This window comes from Chenopodium album, chromosome 3 (assembly GCF_948465745.1).
Source record: "Chenopodium album chromosome 3, dcCheAlbu1.1, whole genome shotgun sequence".
NCBI classification, from domain to species: Eukaryota; Viridiplantae; Streptophyta; class Magnoliopsida; order Caryophyllales; family Amaranthaceae; genus Chenopodium; species Chenopodium album.
In genome coordinates, this window is record NC_137836.1 from 11,398,756 (window position 1) to 11,426,540 (window position 27,785).

The 27,785-nt window shown below is 33.0% G+C and overlaps 1 protein-coding gene across 2 annotated transcripts; it reads right to left on the minus strand.

Moving 5' to 3' along the window:
- Positions 1-1,100: 1,100 nt before the first annotated feature.
- LOC145623834 (threonine dehydratase 1 biosynthetic, chloroplastic-like) lies at positions 1,101-27,785 on the minus strand. Of its 2 annotated transcripts, none has more exons than XM_081676713.1 (9): positions 27,389-27,785; positions 7,007-7,186; positions 6,636-6,908; positions 6,162-6,368; positions 5,235-5,483; positions 5,083-5,156; positions 2,313-2,430; positions 1,714-1,848; positions 1,101-1,627 (listed from the first exon to the last, which is right to left on the minus strand). In XM_081676713.1, exons 1-9 carry the CDS (start codon positions 27,776-27,778, stop codon positions 1,487-1,489), a joined length of 1,767 nt encoding a protein of 588 aa, XP_081532839.1. In that variant the 5' UTR covers positions 27,779-27,785; the 3' UTR covers positions 1,101-1,486. The 2 variants fall into 2 exon arrangements, with proteins under 2 accessions (XP_081532839.1, XP_081532838.1); XM_081676712.1 differs by lacking the exon at positions 27,389-27,785 and adding an exon at positions 8,667-9,230.

Consider the following 27,785-nt stretch of genomic DNA (forward strand, 5'->3'; position numbering starts at 1 on the left):
CTTCAACAAGGTTTTCCTAGATTTTTTAGAAATTTTTTTAAAAAAAAAAAACAGAAACAGAAGTTGCTGCTAGGTTCTTCCCCTGCTGCTGCTTCTTCAATTCTTCCCCTGCTGCTGCTTCTTCAATATACCAGCCACAAAATCAGCCTCCTGCAAATTGGAAAAAACAGAAACAGTAAGCTTCAAATCATGGACTGCTTTAGAGCAAAAAAAAAAACATATCAACTAATCACACATACACATACACAATTTCACCAAAACCTCCCCTGTTTTAGTGCGAAAAAACATATCAACTAATCAAACCCTTGCGCAATTTAAACAACATGCAATCAACATTCAACAACAACACTAGCTTAATCCAACAACAAACAACAACAAAGCAATAAATTTAACACAAAAAACACAAGAAATCGATATCATCAATTTGTTCAAAAAAACCCCCAAAAATCGAAAATCCTAGGTCGCAAATAACATCAAGAAATGGGCAAAAAATTCAAAATTTATATCAATATATCAACATAATCCATGAGTTCTATATCAAAAAATGGCGGCTTTTGGTGTCGTTTTCCCCTAAATCGAGCCCAAGCTTGCTCGTGTTCTTCGACAATGACGCAGCAGAATTTCCAGAAAAGGAAAGAATAAAGGGAGCAAAAAGGGGGAATAAAGAATAAGAAAGGGAAAAAAATTAAGGGTGACTCGCGAAATTTTTTAATCGGGTGGGACCCACTTTCTCTTTTTAAGGTACTGAATTCTTTAACCAAAGGTACTGAATTCTTAGGTTGATTTATTTTTTTTGGCCGGAATTCTTAACTCAATACCCAAAAGCAAAGTAAAAAAAATTAAGTACCTAAACGGTGAAAAAAGGAAGAATTAAGTACCTGAATTTGTGCTTAACTCAAAAAAAAAAAGTGTTACATAAGTCATTTAATTTCAATTAACTTTATTTCAATTGATTATTATTAATAAATCATACTTTATAAATCCAGACATTGCACGAGGCCAAAACTAGTATGGGATAATCTTATTGGGACGGAAATAGTAATACAATCATTATCCTCTTAAGTCTTAACTCTTCAAGCAACTCAGCGAGTTGCTTGAAGTAATAAATTAAAAAGGTTTAAATAAAAAGAAAAAATTGCATACCCAAGTTGCTGAAGGAAAAATAAAAATACTTAACTGGAACACTATTACAAACATTCACTAAATCATTAAGTAATCAAGAATTTGTAACACTATACTACAGAGTACAGACTAGAGTTCGAGAGAACTCCTTTTACACAAATTTGTAGCATACATAGAGATTTTTATATAGGTAAGGCAACAAAAGGGAGTGGATGGTGTACCAACGAATCATCAAACGATTGTGCTACAAGATAAATTACGCTTTGCTTCTCAATTGAAGATGTTTGAATCACATTTGGTACTTGCACCATCACTTCTCTGAAGATTTCAAAAAGCTCTTGTTTTATCCTACGCCGCCTACAAGTCAGTGCATCAATACCTCGTAAACTTCATTTCCATTCTCTATAGCGTACATAAAACCAAGGTTATCAGCACACTGCTGAAACTGGTCCATCTCAGATGAAGGAACTTGGATTCCAACTAACACATTTGCACCAGCTTCACCCTAACCATATAATAAAGTAATTTGAGAAATATAAATACAAGACAATATAAGATAGATTTTGAGAAAACAAAATTGCAAAAACTTACCTGTGCACGGTAATGAAATAAACTAATATTCCATCGTGGGCTGAATGCATCCAGAAATTTCATCAAAGCTCCTGGTCTTTCTGGGAAAATAAATCTACAAAGTAGTTCATTTTGGACATCTGACCGGCCTCCCATCTACAAAAAAAGGTAATCAGGGTTGAATTCTAATGAAATCTACCTTGAGAGACACAGTAATCAAACAATCAAAGTGCATCTTTATAAAGTCAAGCCCTTCTTCGGGCACAGTGAATGCAACAGTGTGATAATATATTTCCGTTTTAAGAGACATTTACAAAGAACATCTAATAAATCATTCTTCTAGAAAAAACTGCTCAATGGGACCTTCCATGGTTCCATGCGAAGCATTTTAAATATATAATTTTTTTTAATCGTTGATAGATTTTTAAATACTGGAATTCCTTTTATTTCCGCTTAGATATAGGCCAAATAATTTTGTCTCATTGCTCTCTGTGATTCCACCAAAACCTTCCCCACCAGTATGGCTCTCTTAGGAAGTTTCTGGAGACAACTTTGGATCCAAAGTACTCGTAATCATCTGTTAATGGAAATTTTGACTTCAAAATAAGGAAGATGCATACCAGATGCCGTAAATGATCTTTAACCAAATCATTATCCGTTAAGTTGATAGTTCGAAGCTTAGAAGATTCCATTCGCTCCTTCATTGCTTCAAGTTCAGAAACAGTATGATGACCAACACTGCAAAATAAACATAAACCAGCAAAAAAAAAATCACAACTTGTTCTAAAATAAGATTGTTAGGCATATATAGACGTTATAGCCTTATAGGTACTCCTGGATGACAAACATTGTCAAAGGACTACTGCAAAAGGAAAGAAGACTTAAAGCTTATAAAGAATGACATCAGATACAAGCTTCAATTTAGAGTTATATACATTCTTATGGTGCATTAGGGTTTATATAATTGTATAACCCTTGCCCCATCATTGTGCACTGTGTAAAAGTTGTGACCATGTAGGAGGAATCAAAACAAAGGAACACACTGTATAGAATTTAGATACTTCACTAGTTCAGGCGTATGCCTCTTGTTTGAGTCCAACTGCAAGCTGCGAGCTGGTTAAGCCCTGGACTATATAACAGCTTTTGACAATCAAATCACTGGAAGTTCAGTTAAGACAAGATAACATATCCCTCAGGTCAAGAAAAGGCTAGGGAATTCCGGAATATATATGCAGCATATTAGAATTATTTCAGGATGAGCAGCTTGCATAATCATAGCTATGCTGGCAACCAGCACACTCCAAACTTTTTTCCACTCATAAATTCAAACTGTATAACTAAGATCAAGTTTGGACGATTGCCAACAAATTTTAGCAGTTTAAGCAATGGCTTCACTAGAAATGAAAACTTGAACTGTTTCTTGAATTACAAACAGAGCAGCTAAAACCTCAGACAAAAGAACTGACTGCTGCTTCTATAAATTTTTATCAGAATATTCAAGCTGTGAGAGAACAAGCAAAAAGAATGGAATCAACATACCCAATTTAAGTAAAGCAAACCACACTCCCAAACAGCCAACAGAAAGCTTAGAAGATGTTGCAAGATTCTCGATTTCTGATCTCAACTCTAAAAACATTTCATTAAATTGGAAAAGATGACTTTCCCCTTATGCAAAGACCTTATAAATCAAATAAAGTCTTCAGAAGCTCCCTTAGTAAGCCTTCTTATTTCATATGCAAGACCAGTGGGCATTCTATAATGCATTCCTGAAAGGACCAGTGGGCATTCTATAATGCATTCCTGAAAGGACCAGTGATGCATATATTGCCTAACCAATTCAATGTATAAAAAAGGCTGAAGGTGCACTAAGGTGAGAGGGATCCTTTTGTGCCTAGGGTGCTCTTCAGTCACAATGAGGCGCACTGGAAAAATTATGAAACTTAAGAAATTGATTGATGTGAGCCTTGTACAAGGAGGGAGACATACATTTCTGGTACAGCTCAGATTTATTTTGTTGAATGTGCAACAATCTACCTAAAGTCCTCAATTACCCAGCTCCTCAATGCATAAGCAAGGAATTTCATACACTGATCTTATTCCCAACTAATGTAATGAAGTATGGCTTATGAACAGTAGGTTTCAATAAATACAGTAATACACCACGACTGAAAATTGGAAGCAAACATTAATGTAACCACGTGAAACCTTTTGCTCTCAACCTAACACCTTCACAACCAAATTAAAAAAGAGTGAGCCACACGCCCACACGAGTAGCCACACCCTTTCTAAATTATATTTAATATTTTCTTGTTGTACTCTAATCATATCCGGGTTTATGCATGTGAAACCATCCAATTGTAAGACTGTAACACATTATCTTATAACACAAGACCACCCAAGGGCTGTAACAATTCACTTGAAAATATAGTAATCTTCTAGAAGACATGGGTGGTATGTTACAATTTATAATTTTACCACTTCTCATAATCTTGACTCTATGAGAATCATGGTTGCAGTTTTGTCCCATACCCTATTACCTTACCCGAAACCCCAACTATACTTGATATCACTTGACTCAAACTTTATCCGACCCAAACTAAACTAAACAATCAATGTGTCTACTAATGAATATAAATATAATAAGCCAAATGGAAATAGAATCGAATTTAACTTGACCCAAACATGACCTAACCAGAATTGATCCGACTTAAACCTAAACTAAACAACCCAATAGCCAACTCTAATAATCAATCAATTCCAACATATTTCTAAAATACTCGAGGAACATTCTTAATGAATTTGCCTTCCTTGGATATTATTCATACTTCAACTGGCACCACAAAGGGTGAATGCCAAAGACTCAAAATGGACCTCTAGGACTTATTATAAATGATTGGAGCAAATGGCAATAGATATGATTACATCACCAGCAATTTTCAAAAAGGCGGATATCCAAACTAACAAATATCCTTTCAAGGCTCCCTCAAGTTTCATGTCATCCCTTTATTTCAATGGAATTGGGAGACGAACTAAAACAATAGAAGGATACTTGCAGTTGAGGTTGTAATAGTGAGTGGAATATTGTATAAAAATAGACTAACAAAAGAAAGGAAAAAAATTTCTAGAAAAGCAGAGTTACTTGTTGGCTTAAGTTATAAAATCGAATGTAAGTCAGAGTTAATCACTTCAACAATTTCCTAGTTTTGCCAATTGGGAGTTTTCCTAGTCATGGTCTATCAATAAATTCTGTACTAGAACAGAATGCTAGCTAATTGGAAATTTAGAGCAATCAACAAGATAAAACGCAAAACAAGTGAAATGATATTATTAAATGAAGCCGACATCAGGTGTCAAGATTAAGGCTTTAAAGATGACTTCAGAAGTTCTTACCTGTAGAGAACTAAAGCTTCTTGCTTTGCAGAGTTATATCTGTATTTAAATTCTGTAATGTTCATTGGCCCCACCTGTAAAGCCAAAATTCTTTGAACATAAATAAGAGCTACTTAAAGTGCAGAAGGTTGACTTTCAAATGAGTGGCCTACCATCTCAGCAAATATTTTGAAGCTACCAGGTTCTTCAGGCATAAAGGTTGCAAGTACTGCTTCCCGCTGCCGACCAACGTCTGCAAGTTCAGTGACTAATCTCAATCTATCAAAATTCATATTAGCCCCACTGGTGATTGCAACAACATTTTCATTCTTTATGCCATAATATTTGCAATAGGCTTCTGCACCAGCGAGAGCAAGAGCACCTGCTGGTTCCAGTATACTCCTTTTCTCCTCGAACATGTTCTACGTTAACAAATCAGAATATTAGTTCTAGAAACTACTGATTCCTTGAACCAATACAATATTTGGCAATTCAGCATAAAATATGATATATTAGCTGAAAGTAGTCATTAAATTCAAAAAATGTTAAAGCCATTTTTTTTGTTTTGATAGAATGATATGTGTGGTCAAGGTAAAGAAAAATTAATTCACAGCAGAATTTAGACATAGAAGAGTAGAGATTTCAGCAATAAATAATTATTGATGGGCATAATGACGACAATGAGAATCTTATAAGCCTCAAGAGTTTGATGATGATGTGCATCCTTCTTGAAATCAAGGTCACTAATCTAGCTTAGGAGTGATTCTTAAAAACAAAAAACCTGAATTTGAACATTCAAGTGATGAACTGAGGCTTCTAATAATTCTAATTCATATTCAGTAATACTCCATCAACAAAAAGTCAGTGAGCCCTGCAATGAGTAAACAGTTACTTCCGTGGCTTCGTAACAAATAACTAGGTTCCATATTCAGAGAAAGATAAATTTTTCATAAATACATGAATCTACAAAAGAGGGAAACAGAAATCAAAGTGTGTCACAAGTACTGAACAGAATGCGATATAGAATTACAATTACAATCCATGAAATATAGATAGCATGGATCTACATTGCAGGTCTTGGGTTAAATTTTGGTGCTAACCTTTATAGAGGCACAAATGGCATCACGATTAACAAGAACTACACCATCAATCAATTCCTTGCATATGCGAAAAGGTTCTTCCCCAACAACTTTAACAGCAACACCATCCGCGAACCCTCCAACTTTATCTAGCATAATTCTTTGTCCATGATGTAATGAAAGAGCCATTGCATTGGCATCAGCTGGTTCCACCCCTATAATTTTGACCTGATAAGAGATATAGCACATATAGCATCATGATAAGAATAAATTGACATTACTACAAGGGAATCTGAAGATTAAGAAATTAGTTAAAGCAAAGTGGAAAGGACATGCATTGCAAACATAGTAGCAAATAAAGCATACAGACATAAGTGCACCACAGCTCTCCAAAGCATAAGAAAAATAATAACACGAACTACAAAGTTATGTTTTTCACTGAATATCACTATGGACAGTAAATTTTTTTTAAAAAATGCACAGCCAAAAACCAACCTCTGGTTGAATTCTCTTTACATAAGCAGCAATACCAGCTATGAGTCCACCACCACCTACAGGAACAAAGATCGCATGTAGAGGACGGCCTTTTGACTGGTTCACAATCTCCATGCCTACTGTCCCTTGTCCCATAATGATATCTGGATGGTCAAATGGGGGGATAAATGTCCGCCCCTCCTCTTCCGCCCTATTTTTAGCATATGCTTGTGCCTCGTCATATGAATCACCCACAAGAACAACTGTGGCACCCAGCCTCTTTACAGATTTCCACTGAATAAAACATGGAAATCATCAGTTTTAAGACAACTCAGAAATAAAGTCATAATATATCACGCAAAGGCATAAGAAATTGTCACAAATATTCAAACCTTGATTTCTGGTGTAGTCACAGGCATAACAATTACAGCATTACAACCCAATTTCTTAGCAGACAAAGCCACCCCCTGGGCATGATTTCCAGCCGATGAGCATATAACCCCTCTTTCCAATTGCTCTTTTGGAAGCTTTACCATCATATTGTAAGCACCCCTTAGCTTGAATGAGAAGACCTGCAAAAGGAGAATTATAGAACCCTCAAAAACTGCATGGCATGAAGAAAGATAAATTAGAAGCTTTCAAGGAGAAAAAACTCAAGTTTTTTATCACCTCAAAAATGTAGAATTTACTTTGTAGAAAAGGAAACAAAATTCTAGATGAACAGATATGAGAGTACAAAGGACGGCACTTTCATGAAATTGTCACCGTAATTTCGTACAAGAATTTATAACTCCATCTTCACGAGTACTACTCATTACCGTAGCAACAAAAAACATGTAGAACTCAAAAGAGGGACCGCCTATGTGAGTATGTTTATTCTTAGGATAAAAGTGACAAAGAGTAAGAGATGTATTACCTAAAATAGGGTCCCCCAAGGTGGAGTTGGAGATGACAAAATATATACAACATATACTTCTTATATATAGGAAAAAATGGAGGTAGAAGTATGGAACAAAAACTATAACACTGTAAAGACGAAGGTGGTATTAAGGGACAAAGGCTATTATGTTTACTTTCAATAGTCCTAAAAATCGTAAAGCTATCCTTCTTTTTCTCTCAATATTTATGAGTATATTTGCTAATGGTAACTAAAAATTTATGACAGGAGTAGAGTACAATACACCAATTCTTTAAGAGTTATACTTAACATCTTGTAGTGGTTTCATCTACTTTGCAATATTTCATAATCTACAATTCAAATCCCTGCAAACAAATTTTTTTTTCTGAATTTCTTGCAATTATACAATTTTTTTTTTAATGTCTGTAATTTAGTTTTCAACGTTTTCAGCAAACCAAATCAAAGAAAAAGGTTTAATTTTAATTGCGAAACTGTTATTGTCAGCCATTCATTTGCTAAAACGACAGTAACACTAGAATTGCTACACTCCAAATTTCCTGTCAGAACGATATTGCAAGTTAACATCAGTAGATTACTGCCTTGCATATCTTTGAGACACTGCCATCCACTGACTATGCTACTTGCTAGTTCATCAAAACAACCATAATTAACGAAAAAAAAAAACTACTCTGATTTATTAAAACAAGTAAATTTACAGAGAAAAATTAACCTTGATCATCAAAACAAGCCAAAAACAAAATGCAAAATGAACCATCTAAAGAACCAAACTTTTACCATCAGCAAATTCAACTAAATATTTGTTTTTCAGAGAATAACTACTATAATTCCCTAAATTAAATTAAATCATCCATTTTTTTTTTTTTAAATCTGACCTAAATTAAGCTTCCAAACATCAATCATCATAATCACCAGATATGTATAATGTAATACAAGTAATAAAAAATAAAATAAAAAATCAGCAACCACTTATGAGAACTAAGAGTACAGTCAAAGTACTTGTTGTCAAGTAGTTTAGTTGGTTAAAGTCTCGAGTTCTTTTCAATCGAATTCGCCAACAATCATTAAAAAAAAAAAAAAAAAACAAAACAAAAATTCAAATGCAAATAAATAAAACTGAAAAAATCACAACGCACCGGCTGTAAATCCTCCCTCTTAAGCCAAACATTATTCCCTAACCTCTCAGACAGCTTTTCAGCAAGCTGCAATGGCGATTGAACGGCGATATCATAAACCTTAGACGACAATATATTAGTCAAACACTCCATAGCAACAGCGGAGTCATTATTCTCCGATGATTGAAACTCCGGAACAGCGCCGAGGTAACCGCTTGCGTACTTCAAAGACTCGGTCGATACGAGTTTAAGAGGAACGGACGAGAACGGCGACGACGGCGGAGGGGTGTTAGTGATTGTTTCTTCCGGGGAGAAGACGGTGGCTTTGACGGCGAGGGAATGGCGGCGGTAGAGTTTGGGGAGGTGGAGGAGAGATGAGGTTGGGTGGATGGTGGGGCGGTTGAGGGAGGAGAGAGAGTCGAAGGTGGCGGCGGCGCCGCCGGAGGAGGGGAGGAATGAGAGGGACATTATTATGTTTGAGGGGAAATTGAGAGGTGGCGGAGGAAAAAAGTTGTAAAAGTGATGAATAATTTGTTGTTGTTTGTGTTTTTTTATTAGGGGAGTTTGTGAAAGAGGGGTTGGGAAAAAAATCTAATGTTTTCTCACGTTTTTATTCCTTTTATTTTGTTAGACGACAAGGAATGTAGGACTGGTCGAGCACCTTGTAACAGTAACACTTTAATTATTGTACGGTAAAAAATTCACAAAGTATTATATACTTCCTCCGTTTTTCTTTTATTGCACCATAAGGACTTTTACACTATTCACTTAATTTCTTTGACCATCATTTGTGATGAAAAACATAGTTATGTGGGATCTAGTTAGATTCATCTCGAAATTTACTTTTCAAATATCAAATTTTTATAATTTTTACACAAGTAAAATTGAAGATATTAATAGGTTAAGTAATGCATTGGGAAGTGTGAAAACTCTCATGGTGCAATAAAAAAAGAACGGAGGAAGTAGTTATATCTTATATGTAATCATTATACTCGTAAAAAAAATATATATGTAATCATTATAGAGGTTACTTCGCTTATGTAATGGGGTTACTTGATCAGTGCTAAAGGGATTATTTCGTCATTGTTATATAATTACTCGCCGATCAGTGTTATAGGGGTTACTCGATCGGTATTATAAGGGTTATTTAATCAATGTTATAAGGGTTACTTTAGTTCGCCACACGGTATGGCCGGCTGCATACAAGATGAGCTGAAAATAAATTATTGTTGCATTTGACCGACCCTTCAACCCTCTAGTAAGTGGAATTTTGGTAGAATTGTTTCCATCATGGATGGAATCTAAGGGTTTAAACCGTGTTTTAATAAGTGAAATAGTTTGACCGATATATAAATTTAGGCAATTTAATTGACTTAAATTAAATAAGAGATAAGTGCAATAGTTGGAGCATTAAAAATTTGTACTGTAAAAGAAAGATCGTAGGATTAATAATATATGTAAAAGTAATAAATGTAAGATGAATGAAATAGAGAGTATTAAAATAAGAATAATATAAGATTAAAATAAGAATGGTATAATATTAAAATATGTGTTTCAGTGATGTTTTGAGTTGCTGATTTAAAAAAAAAATATATGGTAAAGAAAATTTAACTATATCAATAACAGACTCACCAGCAATGACACGTGTCATTTTTTGGTGTCCCCCTTATATTTTTAATTTTTTTTTTAAAAAAAAATCATATAAAAAAACAAATTTTATACATAAATAAAAGATTTGATGCGTCTTTATATTTATTGTCAACTATAAAATAAAACAAAATTTCAAATTTACATAAATAAAATATCAACGGTACAGTTTATATAGTAAAATGCATATTTTAAAATATCTGTTTGGCAAATAGGCTATTTTATAATCCATTGTAATATTTACATACGTAAATTTACTTATACAATTTTAATTTAAAATTAATTATTAAAAACTTGTGTGCATGGCATAGAGTCTAAGTGTCTAACCTAGTACTCTACTAAGAGTGTGTTAAGATAGATATAGAAAGGGAAGGAAAAGAAGGGAAGGAGTGGGAGGGGAGAGAAAAAGGGTGAATTTTTCTTTTTAAATCTCTCCATTGTTGGAGAGATTAATTTTTACTATTTAATCCCTTCATTTTTTTTCCATTCAATTTCCTTCCTTCCTTCCTTATATGTTTTTTAAATGAAAAATACTCCATCAATGAGAGTAAGGAATAGCTCAGGTGGTTAGAGCTTCCCTCTCGACTCCAGGAGATTTTGGAATCAATTCTCATCATCCACCCTTGTGGCTCTCTAAACATCAAAAAATAAAAATTAAAAATTAAAAAAATACATCACTCCATTTTCCTTCCCTTCTATTCCCTCCATTTCCTTCTATTCAAACAAAGTAGGTAAATATTGATTTATTTAATTTTTAAAAATGTCATTAGATAAACGATAATTTTTTTTAATATGAAGATTTACTAAATATAGCTCCCTCGTATAAATCTAGAGTAAAAAATAATTATTGATTACTTGTATTTATTATATATTAAACTATTTTAATTACTTTTGTTCTGATAGATCTTTTTATATTTAAGATTCTTAATGTAGGTGACCACCTTCAATTATTTATTTACTAGATTAGGCCCCGTGTCATGCACGATAATTTAACTACTTTTATTCAATAAAAGAAAAATAATTATAATGAAAATAACAAAGGTAAACAACAAATATAATATATTTATTATATTCTTGTTTTGCATGTATAATGATATGAAACATGAAATATAAGGAAAGAGTCAATTAGACAAATAAGTATATTAAAACTACAATATATATGTTTTAAAAATTCAATGATAAATTAGTATCAGTTTTCTTTTTATTTACTAAATAAGTATTTAAAACTATCCTGTTCACTTCAGCTTAATTTCAGTTCAGCTCATCTCTAATCAGTTCATTCAGTTCAATTCAATTTAGTTCATAATTTCCTTCTCTCATAAAATATTCATTTCAGCTTTATTCAATTCAGTTCAATTCCAATCAGTTTAGTTTAGTTCGGCTCAATTCAATAAATGTGAACATGCCCTTAATAGGCAAGAATAATAACCTCGATTTGATATATGGTAAAAATTTTACCTAAAATATGATAAGATATGAAAATACTGGATATACAAATAAAAAGAATGCAATTTTAATTAATCAATCAAATTTTTATAAATGATTGCATAGGTTAAGTATTTATAATGTTACGTTATGTTGTTAGGCCCTGTTCTCTTCACCTTAAAAAATAATATTAAGTAAAAATAATTTCAGTTCAGTAAAAATAAGTTCAGTTTAGTAAAATTAATTTCAGTTCAGTAAAAATAATTTCAGTTCAGTTAAAATAAGTTCAGTTCAGTAAAATTCAGTTTTCTTAAAGAAGAATTATATTAGAAAATCAATAAAAAATAATATAAGTTCAGTAAAAATAATATAAGTTCAGTAAAAATAATTTCAGTTCAGTAAAATTAAGTTCAGTTCAGTAAAAATAAGTTCAGTTCAATAAAATAATTTCAGTTCAACAAAATTAAGGTGAATCAAACAGGGCCTTAAACTCATTTCATTTTGTTAGGCTATTTGTATTAAAATTAGGCGAGATATCAATTAAAGAATTATAAAAAAAATTAAAAATTCCCGCTTGATTTTAATAATAACAATAAGAATAATTTATGTGATATGAATCTATTATTTTTAATAGATTCATCATTTTAATATTGTTATAAAATTACCTTATTTGAAATATATTAATCATTTGAAGGAAAGAAATATGATGTATTAAAGATTTGTCATACAGAGTAGAAATTGAATAATAATTTTAAAGGAATATATTTACTATCAAAACATACGTATAAAGGATTTGGAATAATATATTATGATATATATTTATATTATACTAAGAAGATTTTATCAAAAAAGGAAGGATCGTTTTTGGAGGAAAAAACTACAGGAATTGACACGTGTCATTCCTGGTGTCTGTTTTAGTATTATGTTATTGATGATTGATAATTTGAAATATATTAGTCATTTGAAGGAATAAAATATGATGTATTAAATATTTGTCATACAGAGTAGAAATAGAATAATAATTTTAAAGAAATATATTCACTATCAAAACATACATATAAAAGATTTGAAATAATATATTATGATATTTATATTATACTAAGATTCTCAAAGAAGATTTTATCAAAAAAGGAAGGAGCGTTTTTGAAGGGAAAAAACTACACCAAAAATTGACATGTGTCATTCCTGGTGTCTGTTTTAGTATTATGTTATTGATTGATTGATGATTTCTACAATCATAAGCACAAGTCAAGTTATTTCTATCACATGTTAAATCATGCTCAATTTCACATTAACCTTCACATAAACCAATATTTCACCAAATAATAATATAAATCCCTCACAAGTTACAAGTTGTATCATCTTATTATCACTCATTCACACATGCAAATATCACTCATATAAAGAAAGCATATCTTCCAAATATGCAAACGTATGTGTCTAATTTTATTACTAACTAGCTTAAGTCCTGTGCCATGCACAATAAGTCTGATTTTTTAAAGAAAATTAATTATATCCAACAAATAAAATTTGATAAAGCATACAAATAAAATATATAGAAATTATAATGTCATAATCTCTATTAATAGGCAAAGCAACAAATTATCTAAAAAAATGGGTTTTTTAGTCTGTCCGAACTCAAGAATTTTTCAGGCGGGACTTGATTTAGGCCTAGTGGGCATATTAGTGAATACTTATTTATAAATGCATTTTTAATAAACATTAGAATTCAATCGAACAACAAATTAAAATCTCCAAAAAAAAAAAAAAAATTATTAGCAAAAGTGCAAACATACACAAAATTACAAATAATATATCACCTTTATATTTAAGAACCATTTGTTAAACACAACATTTATTTTATAGCTATATTATACTCTATAAATCAATTTGTGATAATATGTAAGAATAGTAGTAAAATTTCATAACAAAAATATAATTAACTTGAATATATAATTATTTTGAATTGAAATTGAAATAAAATACTATTAGCTAAAGGTATTTGAAAAAAAATTAAGTGATGTTTAAAGTAATCTCTCTAACGCCTATTAAATGAATCAAATTATTATAACTTTTTTTGGCAAAATCTAATAATACTCCATTTAAAAGATAGTTAAAAAGGAGTTGATTTTTTTTTTTTTTTGAAAGAGTAGAAATAAATATTCAGGTAAATTTATATAGAATAATTATTAATACCAAATAAAAAGGAATATATATTTGTCATAAAGATAATATAAAAGATTTGAAATGATATTATTATAGTATTAAATATTAACAAAAAAAAATTTTAAAAGGGGAAGGGGAGTTTTGGAGGGAAAAAACAGCACCAGGATGTGACACGTATCACTCTCGATGTCTGTTTTAGTATTAAATTATTATTATTATTATTATTATTATTATTATTATTATTATTATTATTATTATTATTATTATTATTATATTAGTGATGTTATATTGAAACTGTGGTTAAGTTCTTACCTTTCATATCAAAGTCAAATGCTATAAATGGAGATGGAAATAAAGACTTTACTTGGTTAGAGGAGGGTGTCACATAACACACATATATCGTCTTAGGAAACAGGTTTTTTAAATATATATATATATATATATATATATATATATATATATATATATATATATATATATATATATATACTTCCTCCGTTACACATTATGTGCAACAAACCTTGTTGCACATTTTCCAAGACAAAATTTCTTAATAGGATGATTAAGAAAGTGAAGGGTTTGTAATTAAGGGTAGGAGAGAGAAAGGGGGAAAATTAATCAACCACCACCATCACCTGCCATGCCTCTCTCCGACACCACCCACTAGCAGCAACAACCACCACGCCCACCACCCACCAGCAGCAACATCAATCCACCACCACCCACATTCACCCACTCCTTGAAACCACCACTACCACCCTATCCTGTAACCACTCCCTCATCACCACCATGACCCGAAACCCCAACAGCCAAATCACACCAACACCACAACTGTAACCACCGTACCCAATCACCCAAAACTCACCCCAGCCAAATCGCAACAACACCGCAACCGTACCGTAACCCAATTTCACAGCCAAAACCAACTTCGCCCATTTCACAGCCATCATAAACCCAAATCAATTTTTAGGGTTTCAATTTAGAGGAGAATTGGCGGCTATAACAAGGGGAAAAGGATCCGATGGCGACTTTGACAAGGGATAAGGAGATTGGCAACTTGATCGGCGGTGGTTGTGAGAGAAAAAAAAAAGAAAGAAAGGGAAGCAATAACAAGGTTCGTGGTGGCTGGAGAATTTAGGGAATTTCGGGCGGAGTAAGGTGGTGCTTAGGTGGATTCGGGGTTGGGGGTGGGGAATTTCGGCCTGGGTTGTGGCTGTGAGAGAAGAGTGAGAATAATAGTGGAGGTGGTGGCGGCGGCAATGGCTAAGAGGGAGCTGAGGTGAGAGAAAACTTGGTGATGAATCTGATGATGGTGGTGGATGTGATTGTGAGGGAGGAGAGAGATTGGGATTAAGGGTAAATCATGAATGAATTAATGTAGGTTAATATCTTAATAACATATAATCTTATTCATTAAGGTGTGTTACTGAAATTAAGTAAGGGTAGTTTGGTCATTTTACACAAAAATTTTTACCACAAATGGAAATATTTACTTTGTTGCACATAATGTGTAACATCCGTTTATGGAAATTGTTGCACATAATGTGTAACGGAGGAATATATATATATATATATATATATATATATATATATATATATATATATATATATATATATATATATATATATATATATATATATATATATATATATATATATATATATATATATATATATATATATATATATTATGCATCACTTGCTAGCTACTAAGATTATGCACGAATAGTGTGTTTTGCCTTGCTTATAATTCACAAAAGACGAGAATCAAAGGAAGGCTAATAAATAGTGTAAAAGTCAAAGCGGGTCAAGTAAAAAGAACGGATGAGCTACAAACCAAAATCAAAGACTAAGATGATAAATAAATAGATTTAAAAAAAAAAAACACCATCACTCACTGATTGTGAATCCTCACTCTTAACCTAGACATTAGTGCCTAACCTCTCAGAGAGCTTTTCAGCCAATTGCAAATGCCGACTGAACCACAACATCATAAACCTTAGAGGTCAATACATTTGCCAAACACTCCACCGCAGTGGCGGGGTCACATTCAAACGATAAGCATTCTGGAATGGCACCAAGGTATCCGCTCTCATGTTAGAATGTTTGTTTCAAATTGTTAGTGGTTAGTTAACTCCTAATGTTTAGGAATATGCTCTAATAAGTATTAGTTTGTGTTAGTGGAGTCATAATAGTAGTGGATGGGTTAGTTTAGTAGGTTAATGTTAGCTTGATCAATGATCATGGGATCACGTTCCTTAATCCTTACTTATAGCTTAGTTATTTTGCACTATATATATATTGCTATGTAGTACTTTTTTTTAATGGATTGAATACAAATTTTATTTATTCTTTCCCCTTCTCTCATCTCTGTTTATTATTTCAACATGGGATCAAGAGCACAGCTTTAGGTTAGATCTAGGAAAAAGCCGAAAAGAGAAGGGATAGAGATGAAGATATATATATATATATATATATATATATATATATATATATATATATATATATATATATATATATATATATATATATATAAAGAGAGAGAGAGAGAGTACGCATTATAGAGAAATGAGTAAGAGAAACAAGCAATGCGGCTTGATTTCGTTGTTTATGAGAAATATTAATATCTAGATGTGTTTTTTGTAGTGAATTTTGGTGAGTGTTTTTTGTGTTTAATCATGGAAATGGTTGGTTTAATGTATTTATGGGTTCCCTTTTAGCCCATAAAATGGATTTAATTATCCTGTGAAAAAAGGCCAAAAAAATTGTTTGAGATAAAGATCGCATAATAATCTTTATGAGTGTGAAAGTCATAATCAACGCGGAGACGATTTCCAAGATAATAACAAAGATTTTTGGTATGATGCAAGGTAACATGGTCAATTGGAGGACAATGTCAAAGAGAGTTAATGGAGTGATGTGCTCCATTGAATGTAAGTCGGTGAAAATGTTCATTAACAAGATCGAGTAATTGATGAGAAGTGCATCAATAAAAATGTCGAGGGTTTGGTTGTGCGGAGAGAATTGCTCTGAATATCATTGTGATGATAATGTGCACTAGCAAAATTGTGTGGGCGATGAGATGTGCATCACAAAGATAAGTGATGTAAAAGCAAAAGTAAATTTCGTTGAGGTCAAGCCTGAAGATCGAATAGTCATTGTAATCCAATTTGAAGCAAGGGGGTGTGTTGGAATATTTGCTTCAATCAAATTGTTAGTGGTTAGTTAACTCCTAAAGTTTAGGAATATGCTTTACTAAGTATTAGTTTGTGTTAGTGGAGTCATACTATAATAGTAGTGGGTTATTTTAGTGGGTTAATGTTAGCATGATCAATGATTATAGGAACATGTTCCTTACTCATATCTTAGTTATTTTGCACTATAATTATGTTGCTATGTAGTATTTTTTTCAATGGATTGAATACAAGTTTTATAATTCTTTCCCTTCTCTCATCGATCTCTATTAATTATTACAACATCTTGTATTAAAAAGAACCTGCAGAAATGAGTTTAAGGGGAGCTGGTGATGATAGCAATGATGATGGTAGACGTTTTCTTAGTGAGTGTTGATAAAGGAGAGAAAATGGTGGATTTTACAATGAAAGCATGGTGGTGACACGGCTTGGTAAGGTGGCGGGAAGAGAGGTAATTGAATGTAGGGGTGATTGTGGCGCAATGGAGTGATGAACGAGATGATTAATATTAGATTTTTTTTTTGAAGAACTACTTTATATACATCAAATTTTGTGAAAAACTACCTTATAAGAAAAGTGTTGTTAAGATAGAGTATATCTTATTAGGAAATAATATATTTTAGGCATATAATTATATCTTATGATATCTTGTGATCTTGGGAATATTATCTTGGTTAGGAGAATTGTTTCCCAAGGATTGTATTCTTATAAATATTGCCAAACTGATGAATGAGAAGATCAGAACTTTGTGAATTAATTTGACATGGTATCAAGAGCGGGTTAGATCTTGGGAGGGTTTCACAAAAATTTCCTCCTGCCGGTGGGTTAGAAAATTAAACCCACCGGTGGGATAACACTTTAACCAAAGCTATAAATTTCCAATATAACCATGGGAGGAAGTTTTTGTTGAGTTTGTGTGACGAGGTGAAAACAAGGGTCTCAGCTTTGACCCATGATTTAATTAAAAAAAAAAAAGTTTTCGGCTCTCTTGTGTCGTGAGACAAGATATATTTGGTTCTCCTTGTGCCGTGAGACAAGGTTTGTGAGTTGATTCGAGAATTATTTTGCTCCTTTGGATATGAGTGTGGTGTACTCTGAAAAACCAATAAAAGATTTGAGTGTGGTTTACTCTGAAAAACCAATAAAAGATTTGAGTGTGGTTTACTTTGAAAGACCAAAAGATTTGAGTGTGGTTTACTCTGAAAGACCAAAAGATTTGAGTGTGGTTTACTCTAAAAGTCTAATAAAAGATTTGAGTGTGGTTTACTCTGAAAGACCAATAAAATATTTGAGTGTGGTTTACTCTTAAAAACAAATATTTGATTGGAGCTCGGTTTTGCTCTGGAAAAACCAAAAATTGTTATTTACAGGTTCGAAAAGAATGACGTTCCTGTTTGATTGATGACTGATGAGTTCGAAAAGATGAACGTTCTCATCGTTGGAAAAGAAGAAACAAAAAAATTGAAGGCGACATCACAAGAGTGTGCATCTCGACTTCAACAAATTGAAGAATTTCCAATCGCAACGTTCGTGTTACTGCCGTTACGATAAATTTGCTAGTCGGAGTAGAAAATGTGTGTTTTTAGGATATCCGTTTGGGAAAAAGGGATGGAGAGTGCTTGATGTAGAAACCAATGAAATATTTGTATCCCGTGATGTACGTTTTATTGAGACAATTTTTCCATACATTGAACCACAAAATACACATACACCTAGGGAGTGTCAAGTGCCTTTTCCAGATGAGTATTTTAGTGATGATGAGTGGATTGTTGGAGGGAATGAGGTGCGTTCTGGAGGGGCAGCAAGGAACGCAGCCACGCTGCGGCATGATGAGGTAACCCGCAGCCCACCTGCGGCCAGGTCTGCCAGTGACCCAGGAGCACCTAATCAGCTCGCTAGGAAGCTAGCGGCAGCTGGCGCAAGTAGTCAGCAGCTACCCCAGCCCTCACCGCAGCTGCTACCCTTGAGTGAGGGTGAGAGTGCGGGTGAGGGTGCTGCTGTACAGAGTGCACAGGGGGTGCGTGAGCAGGGGGGAATAGTTGAAGAAATGGGAAAAGGAAAGCGGCCAAAGATTCCGTCAACTAAATTTCGTGATTTTGTGACGCACACAATACGGCGAAACAGTCCATCTAGCAATGCTTCACCTACATCATCCTCCTCAAGTACTCCTTATCCCCTCACATATTTTGTTGATTGCTCACGTTTTTCAGAAAAACATAAAAAGTACATTGCAGCTATAACAACAGGTCATGAGCCTAAAACTTTTAAAGAGGCTATGAAGCATGCAGGGTGGAGAGATGCAATGGCTGCAGAGATCAAGGCTCTAGAAGAACAAGGTACGTGGGTGCTTGACAAGCTTCCGCCTGGAAAGAAAGCCCTTGGTAGCAAATGGGTGTATACGGAGAAACGTGATGAGCATGGTAAATTGCTGAGATTGAAGGCACGATTAGTCATCTTGGGCAATCACCAAGTTGAAGGTCTAGATTACAATGAGACGTTTGTACCAGTGGCTAAAATGGCGACAGTTTGAACTTTTCTTGCAGTTGCAGTTGTGAAAAACTGGGAAGTACATCAGATGGATGTGCACAATGCATTTTTGCATGGTGACTTGCAGGAAGAAATATATATGAAGATACCCCCTGGTTTCAACAAAAATAATTCTGATTATGTCTGCAGGATGAAGAAATCGTTGTATGGTCTCAGGCAAGCTCCTAGATGTTGGTTTGCAAAATTGACGTCAACATTGAAGAAATATGGATTTAAACAAAACTACTCTGATTATTCTTTGTTCACTTTGACCAAAGGAAAATTACAGTTGAATTTCTTGATCTATGTTGATGATTTAATTGTTGCAGGGAATGATAAAGTTGCCTTGTCACAATTCAAGGCATACTTGGGAAACTGTTTTAAGATGAAGGACTTGGGAGCTTTGAATTATTTTTTAGGACTTGAGGTTGCTAGAAGCAATCAAGGGTTCTGCATTTGTCAACGGAAATATGCTCTTGATATTATTTCCGAGACAGGGTTGTTAGGTGCTAAGCCTGCAGATTTCCCTATGGAACAGAATCATAAATTAGCTCTGGCGGAAGGCAGAGTGTTGGAAGATGTGGAAAAATACAGACGCCTTGTTGGACGTCTAATTTATTTAACAGTGACTAGACCAGATTTAGTGTACTCTGTTCATATATTGTCTCAGTTTATGCAGGATCCGAAAGAGGAGCATTGGGATGCCGCACTTCGGGTGGTGCGCTACTTGAAGAAAAATCCGGGACAGGGAATTCTTCTTCGTTCCGATAGTGCTTTGAGATTAGAGGGATGGTGTGACTCTGATTGGGCAAGTTTTCCTCTTTCTAGGAGGTCATTGTCAGGTTGGTTTGTGCTACTTGGTTTTTCTCCGGTGTCTTGGAAAACAAAGAAGCAACCTACGGTTTCTACTTCATCTTCGGAGGCAGAGTATAGGTCAATGGCGGCCGTGACATGTGAATTGAAGTGGTTGAAGCAAGTCCTAAGAGACTTGGGTGTGCAACATTCACAGGGTATGAAGTTATTTTGTGACAGTCAGTCGGCTTTGCATATTGCACAAAACCCGGTATTCCATGAAAGAACGAAACATATTGAGGTTGACATGCATTTAGTGAGAGAAGCAATTACAGATGGTTTGATTTCGCGGTCATATGTTCCTACGAAGGAACAACTCGCAGACATTTTTACGAAAGCCTTGGGAAAGGCTCAGTTTGAGACGTTACTTGGCAAGATGGGCATTCGGGATCTGTATGCTCCATCTTGAGGGGGGATGTTAAGATAGAGTATATCTTATTAGGAGATAATATATTTTAGGTATATAATTATATCTTATGATATCTTGTGATCTTGGGAATATTATCTTGGTTAGGAGAATTGTTTCCCAAGGATTGTATTCTTATAAATATTGCCAAACTGATGAATGAGAAGATCAGAACTTTGTGAATTAATTTGACAAGTGTTGTAAGAAACTACTTATAAAAATTGAACATTGTAAGTTGCTACTATGTGCTTGATTTAACAAAGAAAGAGAAAGGAGATTAGGAGTTATAAGTGCTATGGAGAAATTGGGCGGAAAAAAGGAGAAAAAGTGATTAAAAAAAAGTCATTAAACATCCCTTATTTAATGCATTAATCCGGCAAAAGGTAGCTACTTACAACATTAAGTGTTTTATTAAAAGGTAGTTTCTTACAACATTTTTTTTTAATAAGGTACTTTTTCACAAAAACTAAAATGCATAAGGTAGCTCTTCACAAAAAGTCCTTTATTATTATTATTATTATTATTATTATTATTATTATTATTATTATTATTATTATTATTATTATTATTATTATTATTATTATTATTATTATATCTCAAAAACAAAAGTCATACAACCTACAATAAATTAGTGGGAAGCCGAGATACAATCTGGGCCCCCACTCCTCTAGCTATAGCAAAGCCTACCCTAGTGAAAATATGAGTTGCAGCACGAGCACCAATGTCTTGCGTCGTCGAGAACCTCTGAATCCGCTTCAGCAATGCAACAACCTCCTTCTCTAATTCCCCAAGCGAAGAAAAGGAGAAGGGAATAAAATAAATAAGAAGTGATAAATAAATATTTGTGTGTGTTTTATTAAGGGGGTTGAAAATTAGGAGTTTCTTTAAAAAAAAAATAATCAAATGTTTTAGGTCACGTTTAATATCTTTTTAATGATAGTATTGATTTAAATAAAGGGGTGAATATAGCAATAAAGTTACTTTTTACGGCCTTTTAGGGTGAAATTGTAAACAATATTAATGTTATAAATAACATTGTCAATCCATTACAATGACACATTGACACTCAAATGTTTTTTTTTTTTTTTTTTTTTTTTTTTTATTATTATTATTATTTTTATAATTGTAATTAATACGCAAAGTTTCGAGCATAAAATATTATAAAATTTGTATGGGAAAAAAGTTATGAAAATATTAAAAGCAGTTGAATAACAATAAAATATCATTAGACTATATATTATTTCAATTCTAACAATTTGATGAAAATTAATGGTCAATGTTTGTAAATTTTTGGTTCACAAAAAACTTGTGCCACTTATTTTAAGACAATAATGTAAGTATATTTAATCTGTTTATTTTTTTAATGTTTTTTTTTTCTTTTTTTTTCGTGTGTTTGAGAGCCACAAAGGACAGGTGATGAGATTTGATTCCAAATTCTATCTCTGAAATCAATCAAGAATCAATCAAGAAAGAAGCTCCAACCAACTGAACTATCTAGCGTACTCTCTATTGCCATTATTCCTAAATAGGCAGTGGCAGAGCTAGAAATTTTAGGGGGGGGGGGGGGCAAATAGATATCGCATAATTTGAAAAACATCTTGGGGAAAGCAGTGCTGAAACGAATCGATGACACAAATAGCTATTAAATAGTTAAAGTTTTACAACAAAAAAAATAGTTAAAAAAAAAACATGTGATATACCAACTCTTGTTCAAGAAATATTTGCTTACTGCACGGGTTCAAAATTGTTGAAGGTTTCGAACAAAAGATAGTATAGCTAATCAAATGCAACAACTGTAATTTGAGAGGTTCGTTCATGCAAAATTATATTTAAAGAGTTACTTTTGTATACATTCGGGGTCACTTTTATCAAATCTATGGTCAGTTTTACAATTTGTTTGGGTAACTTTTATCAATAAAGCATTAATACTTCACAACTTTTATTTATGTCGGGGTAACTTTTGCTCATTTTAGAGTAACTTTATAAGGGATGTACATTTATTGTACATCCGATTTATTTAAAAATTTGTTATATTTTAAAACATTTAAATAGATATAATTGTTATGAAAATATGGAAGGATATATATATTGTCTTGCTCATAAAATAATATAGGAGCAATTTTTTAAGAAAAATAAAAGAAAGTGAAATGCTACAAAAAGAATAGAGCATTAGTCCTCTAAACACAGTCTCATTCCTAGGGATGTCAATGGGGCGTGTCGAGACGGATGTTGGCCTTCCCATCCCCATCCCCACCTAAAATTTTTATCCACATCCCCATCCCCGCGGCGGGTCCAAAATTCATCCCCGTCCCCGCCCCGACGGGTACAATTCCAAAACCATCCCCGCCCCACCCCCCCCCCCCCACTTGGATATCCATCCCCACTTAATCCCCACCTAAGATCCGCCTAATCCCCATCTCCTAATACACAATCCAACATATTTAATACTACGTATAAATTACAACAAATAAAATTATTATTAATATTACACACTTTTTTTAGTTATAAAATTAGTGTATTACAAATTATTATATCTACTATTTTATTTTAATTACATATATATATATATATATATATATATATATATATATATATATATATATATATACACTTTTATAATAGTATAAAAGTATATAATTTTGGTACAATGTAAAATCCACCCCCTCCCCATCACCCATGGCGGGTATGATTTTGCAAGTTCGGTAAAAGAGATTAAAAAATAAAAATGACAGGGAGGGGGTTTGATCCCGTGCTGATTATTGGTGTGGATAAGGCTCTAAAATAAACACTTAAACCAGTGAACCGTCTTCATTCATATGTTATGCATCTGCACACAAATAAATTTATAAGCTATTAATTTTTTAAAGTGGGGGGACAGTTGTCCCCCTTGTACCCTGCTAGCTTCGCCACTGAAAATAGGCATGGTCTGGTAGTAATCAACTGGTGACAATTAGAGTGCACAAGCATGCAAATCAATTCAACTTACTTCCTCTATCTATAAAAACATGCACTAACAATTGGTGATTAGAGAGGATTATATGTTTAGTCCTCCTCCATCACTTGTAATATTCTAATGTGCCAATTGGTTTCAAGTGGATATTCCTGATTTTTGACTGATGAATCATAAATAAATCTTCGCATTAAATACTCATTCCCCACAAAACCCCATTAAAAGTAAATATAAATGACTAGTATAAGAAAGATTGATTATTTTTGGTGGTGCTAAAATTAGTCTTGTTAGATTGATTATTTTTGGTGGTGCTAAAATTAGTCTTGTTTATAATTTGTTACAGCTATATAAAGCCAACTCTAAGTTGTTTTGAAAAGGCATCTTCAATTCAATTTGCATGTTAATCAAGTCAAGTTGGATTATTTGGAGCTAAGTTACATGTGGACAAGTGTTCAACCTTCATAAGCCCTCATTTTAAGGTGCGCATCAAATGAATACAAGACTTTTTAGGACATTTTATATAGGGAAAATTATGTTTTATTTCTAATTTGATGATACATAATTTCTCCGTTGACCTATTTCTTCTATCACGCTTGTCAACATAAAACTTTAACGACCGGTAATTTTAATTTCTCATAAGTAAAATTTATAAAAAATTATATATTATGATAGTACTAATTGAGGTGACTCTAACAAGATCTCACATGAATATGTTTTTACTTATATGTCATTCACAAGTGATGGTCAAAAGAAGGGTGGTAAATAGTGTAAAAGTCAAAGCGGGCCAAGTAAAAAAGAACGGAGGAAGTATATTTGTAAAAAAATAAAAAAAAACAATTAAAAACCTACCATATTTCATTGAACTTTATTTTAATGTGTTGATCTGATGTACAAATTATTATTGCCTATGTATTTTACAAACATACTTTATCTATACAAGAGTGAGGGATAGCACAAGTGGTTATCATGTGTTAGTGTCATATCTTTATGATTTAACTTTATGATTGTTTTATTCTTGCTTTTCCAAGAGTGAGGGAAAACACAAATAGTTAGAGTTTTTCCGATTTCAGGATATATTGGAATCGTTTTACACCCCCGCCCTTTGTGGCTCTCTAAACACCAAAAAAAACTTCTTGCTTTTCCATTCAATATGATTAATCGTATGATCAAATAATTAATTTAGCTTTTATTAAGCTTTGATTCACTTAATTACGTACTACTTATAAAAAAATTATTACTACTCCATTCAATTAATAATTAGTGCGTGGTTTCATTTGAGAGGAATCAAGGAAATTGAGCACATGAAAATTAATCAATAAGATCGAATGTAACCATTTTACGGGGTATTAATCTTTTAACTCTTTTCAAGGGAAAAAAAATATTAACCTAAACCTTTGATTTGTTTTCAAGGAAAGTAATAGAATTAGAAGCATGCTGAGATTAAGGCATTTCGATGATGCACGTTGCACGTACAATCAATCATGCAAAAGCGTGTGTTAAAAAAAAAAAAGTTTTTCAATATGAATAGTAAATGAGGGGCAAAAAAGGGATATCATTAATGTAATGAGGATAATCTGGTAAAAAACTAAAAATTTTAAAACTATTTCAAACAAGCATTGTTTACTTGTATTAGAGAAGGAGAGAGCATTTGCCATATTCATATTGCAATATAATTAGTGAGGGATAGCTCAAGTGGTTAGAGCTTTTCTCCCAGAGGTCCTGGGATCAATTCTCACCCCCATTCTTGTGGTTCTCTAAACACTAAAAAAATATTGCAATACATAATGAATAAAATGGCCTTACTTTCAATCCTCACCATTTCAATCACAGAAGAAGAAAGAAAAAAACATTTAACTTAGCACATTTCACCACTACCATTCTCACATTGCGCGACAAAATATATATAATAATGAAAGAAATCTTACTCCCTTTGTATATATCTTGATTACTTCATAATTTTATTATCTCATTTGAAATCTTTATTTATTGATTTTATTAAATAAAAACTTATATTCTTCACATATTAATTTATAACCCTAGAAAGTTGGGTACGATAAATCAATTCATGTCAACTTTAGTATAATTTTTAACACTACGTACCGTATTCATATACGAAATAATAAAAATTGAATGATAAAATTGATGATGAATGATTGATTGATTGGTGACAAATTGGCAATCCATCACCTTAACAAATCCCACCTGCATATAATTTGAAGTTTTTGACACATCTAACTCAACCTCCTAAAACTTTGTGCCGTTATGATAGAGTAATTATATTGATACAAGTCTTTTTCTTTTTTTTTTTTTTTTGACACAAATTATATTGATACAAGTCGATGATGACAACTTTATACTTCTTCCGTTTTCTTTTAGATGCAACACACACTTTTTCACGGTATTTAAGAAATGTGGGGTTCTCATAATATAATACACTTTAAAATGGGATGAGTGGTTGTTAGGAGTGAAAATTAGTGGGTCATGTGCTTTAAATAAGGGAAATAGCATAGTTTTCCCCTAAAGTAACTTTCCTTTTATAGTGTGTTGCAAGTAAAAGAAAACGGAGGAATTATATAATAATTAGACAAATTTTTATTGCATCAATCGTTTTAATTCCCACATGGAGAGTACTCGTATTGATTATGGTTATCATTTGTCAAACCCTCTTCAATACTAACTCTAGGCTTTCTTCATTCGATCAGTCTCCACATTAATGCAAGAGTCTTAATCAAGACTACATCGATCACTTGAGGCTCGACTAAGTCTTGGCGTCTTGGTCTGGCCATAAACGTAACTTGCCCTAAAGTAGGTGTTAATTAAAATTTGAAAGGGATCGGAATAAATTGGTGTAAAGGAAGGAGGACTAATGGTGCGAGACAAGCTTGCTTGGACTTCCCTCGAACTCTAAGTACGATAAAGATCGACTTGATCATAATCAGCTGATGTCAATACTAACTTGCTAATAATGCTTTGTAATATATACGACCTTTTTATTTCTAAAAGTTTGACTCACTTATTATAAAGATGTATTAACATACCATTCTTATGAGTTTTACAAGCTAGTTAAGGTAAATTCAAATTCAATTTTTTAGCTTGTCTCCATGTCTTAAGCATGGGAGATTATTTTGAGTTCAGATGATCCACGTACGTACATTTTTGGGGTCTAATGCACTAACATGCTTAATTCTCATGAACTATTATATATATATATAAAAGATATAGCGTAGTAATTGAGATTTTGTTAATTAGAAGCTTCTTAATATGTATTTTCAACCTATATATTGGAGTATCATTTTACATAAAAGATAATCATATTCAATGTATTAATTAAAAACCGTACAAAAAGGTAAATGATCGATGTAATTATTTAGTAACTGAGGAAATATATAATAGCACAAATTTCACAACTTTCTCATCATTCTTAATCAGATCATTCACGTAGAATTCAATCTTGTAGAACAAAGCATGCATGAATGATATGATAATATACTAAATGAAAGCACCTAATAAAACTCAAATTAATTACAGTATAAAAGAAAAATGTAAGAAATTAGTGCAAAAAGTTTGTCACACTTACCGATTGTACATCCTCTCTTTTGAACCAAACGTAAGTGCCTAGCTTCTGAGAAAGTTGCTCGGCCAATTGCAATGGTGACTCCACCACGACGTCGTACACCCTAGACGTCAATATGCTCGCCAAATTCTGTATGGCCGACGATGCCAAAGAGTCCGATGTCGACCGTCTATGAGGAACTGCGCCTAGGAACCCGCTCTCGTATTTCAGCGAATCCGCTGAAACGAGCTTAAGAACGTCATCCGGTGGCGAGGATGGAGATACAAGTGGTTGTTTATAAGACGAAATGGAAGCCGCCTTTAACACGAAGCCGGAGCAGCGGCATCCATGATGGAGCGGGAGCTTGTTAGGGGAGATATTCGTGGCAGTGGTGGTGAAGAAGGATAAAGACATATAGCGA

Excerpts from the sequence above, each read along its gene's own strand:
- LOC145623834 (XM_081676712.1), bottom strand. The coding sequence starts at position 9,113 with ATGTCCCTCTCATTCCTCCCCTCCTCCGGCGGCGCCGCCGCCACCTTC. Across the intron at positions 5,157-5,234 it reads TCAAAATATTTGCTGAGATG|GTGGGGCCAATGAACATTAC; the intron begins GTAGGCCACTCA and ends TTGGCTTTACAG. Across the intron at positions 1,628-1,713 it reads TATTTCATTACCGTGCACAG|GGTGAAGCTGGTGCAAATGT; the intron begins GTAAGTTTTTGC and ends TTATATGGTTAG.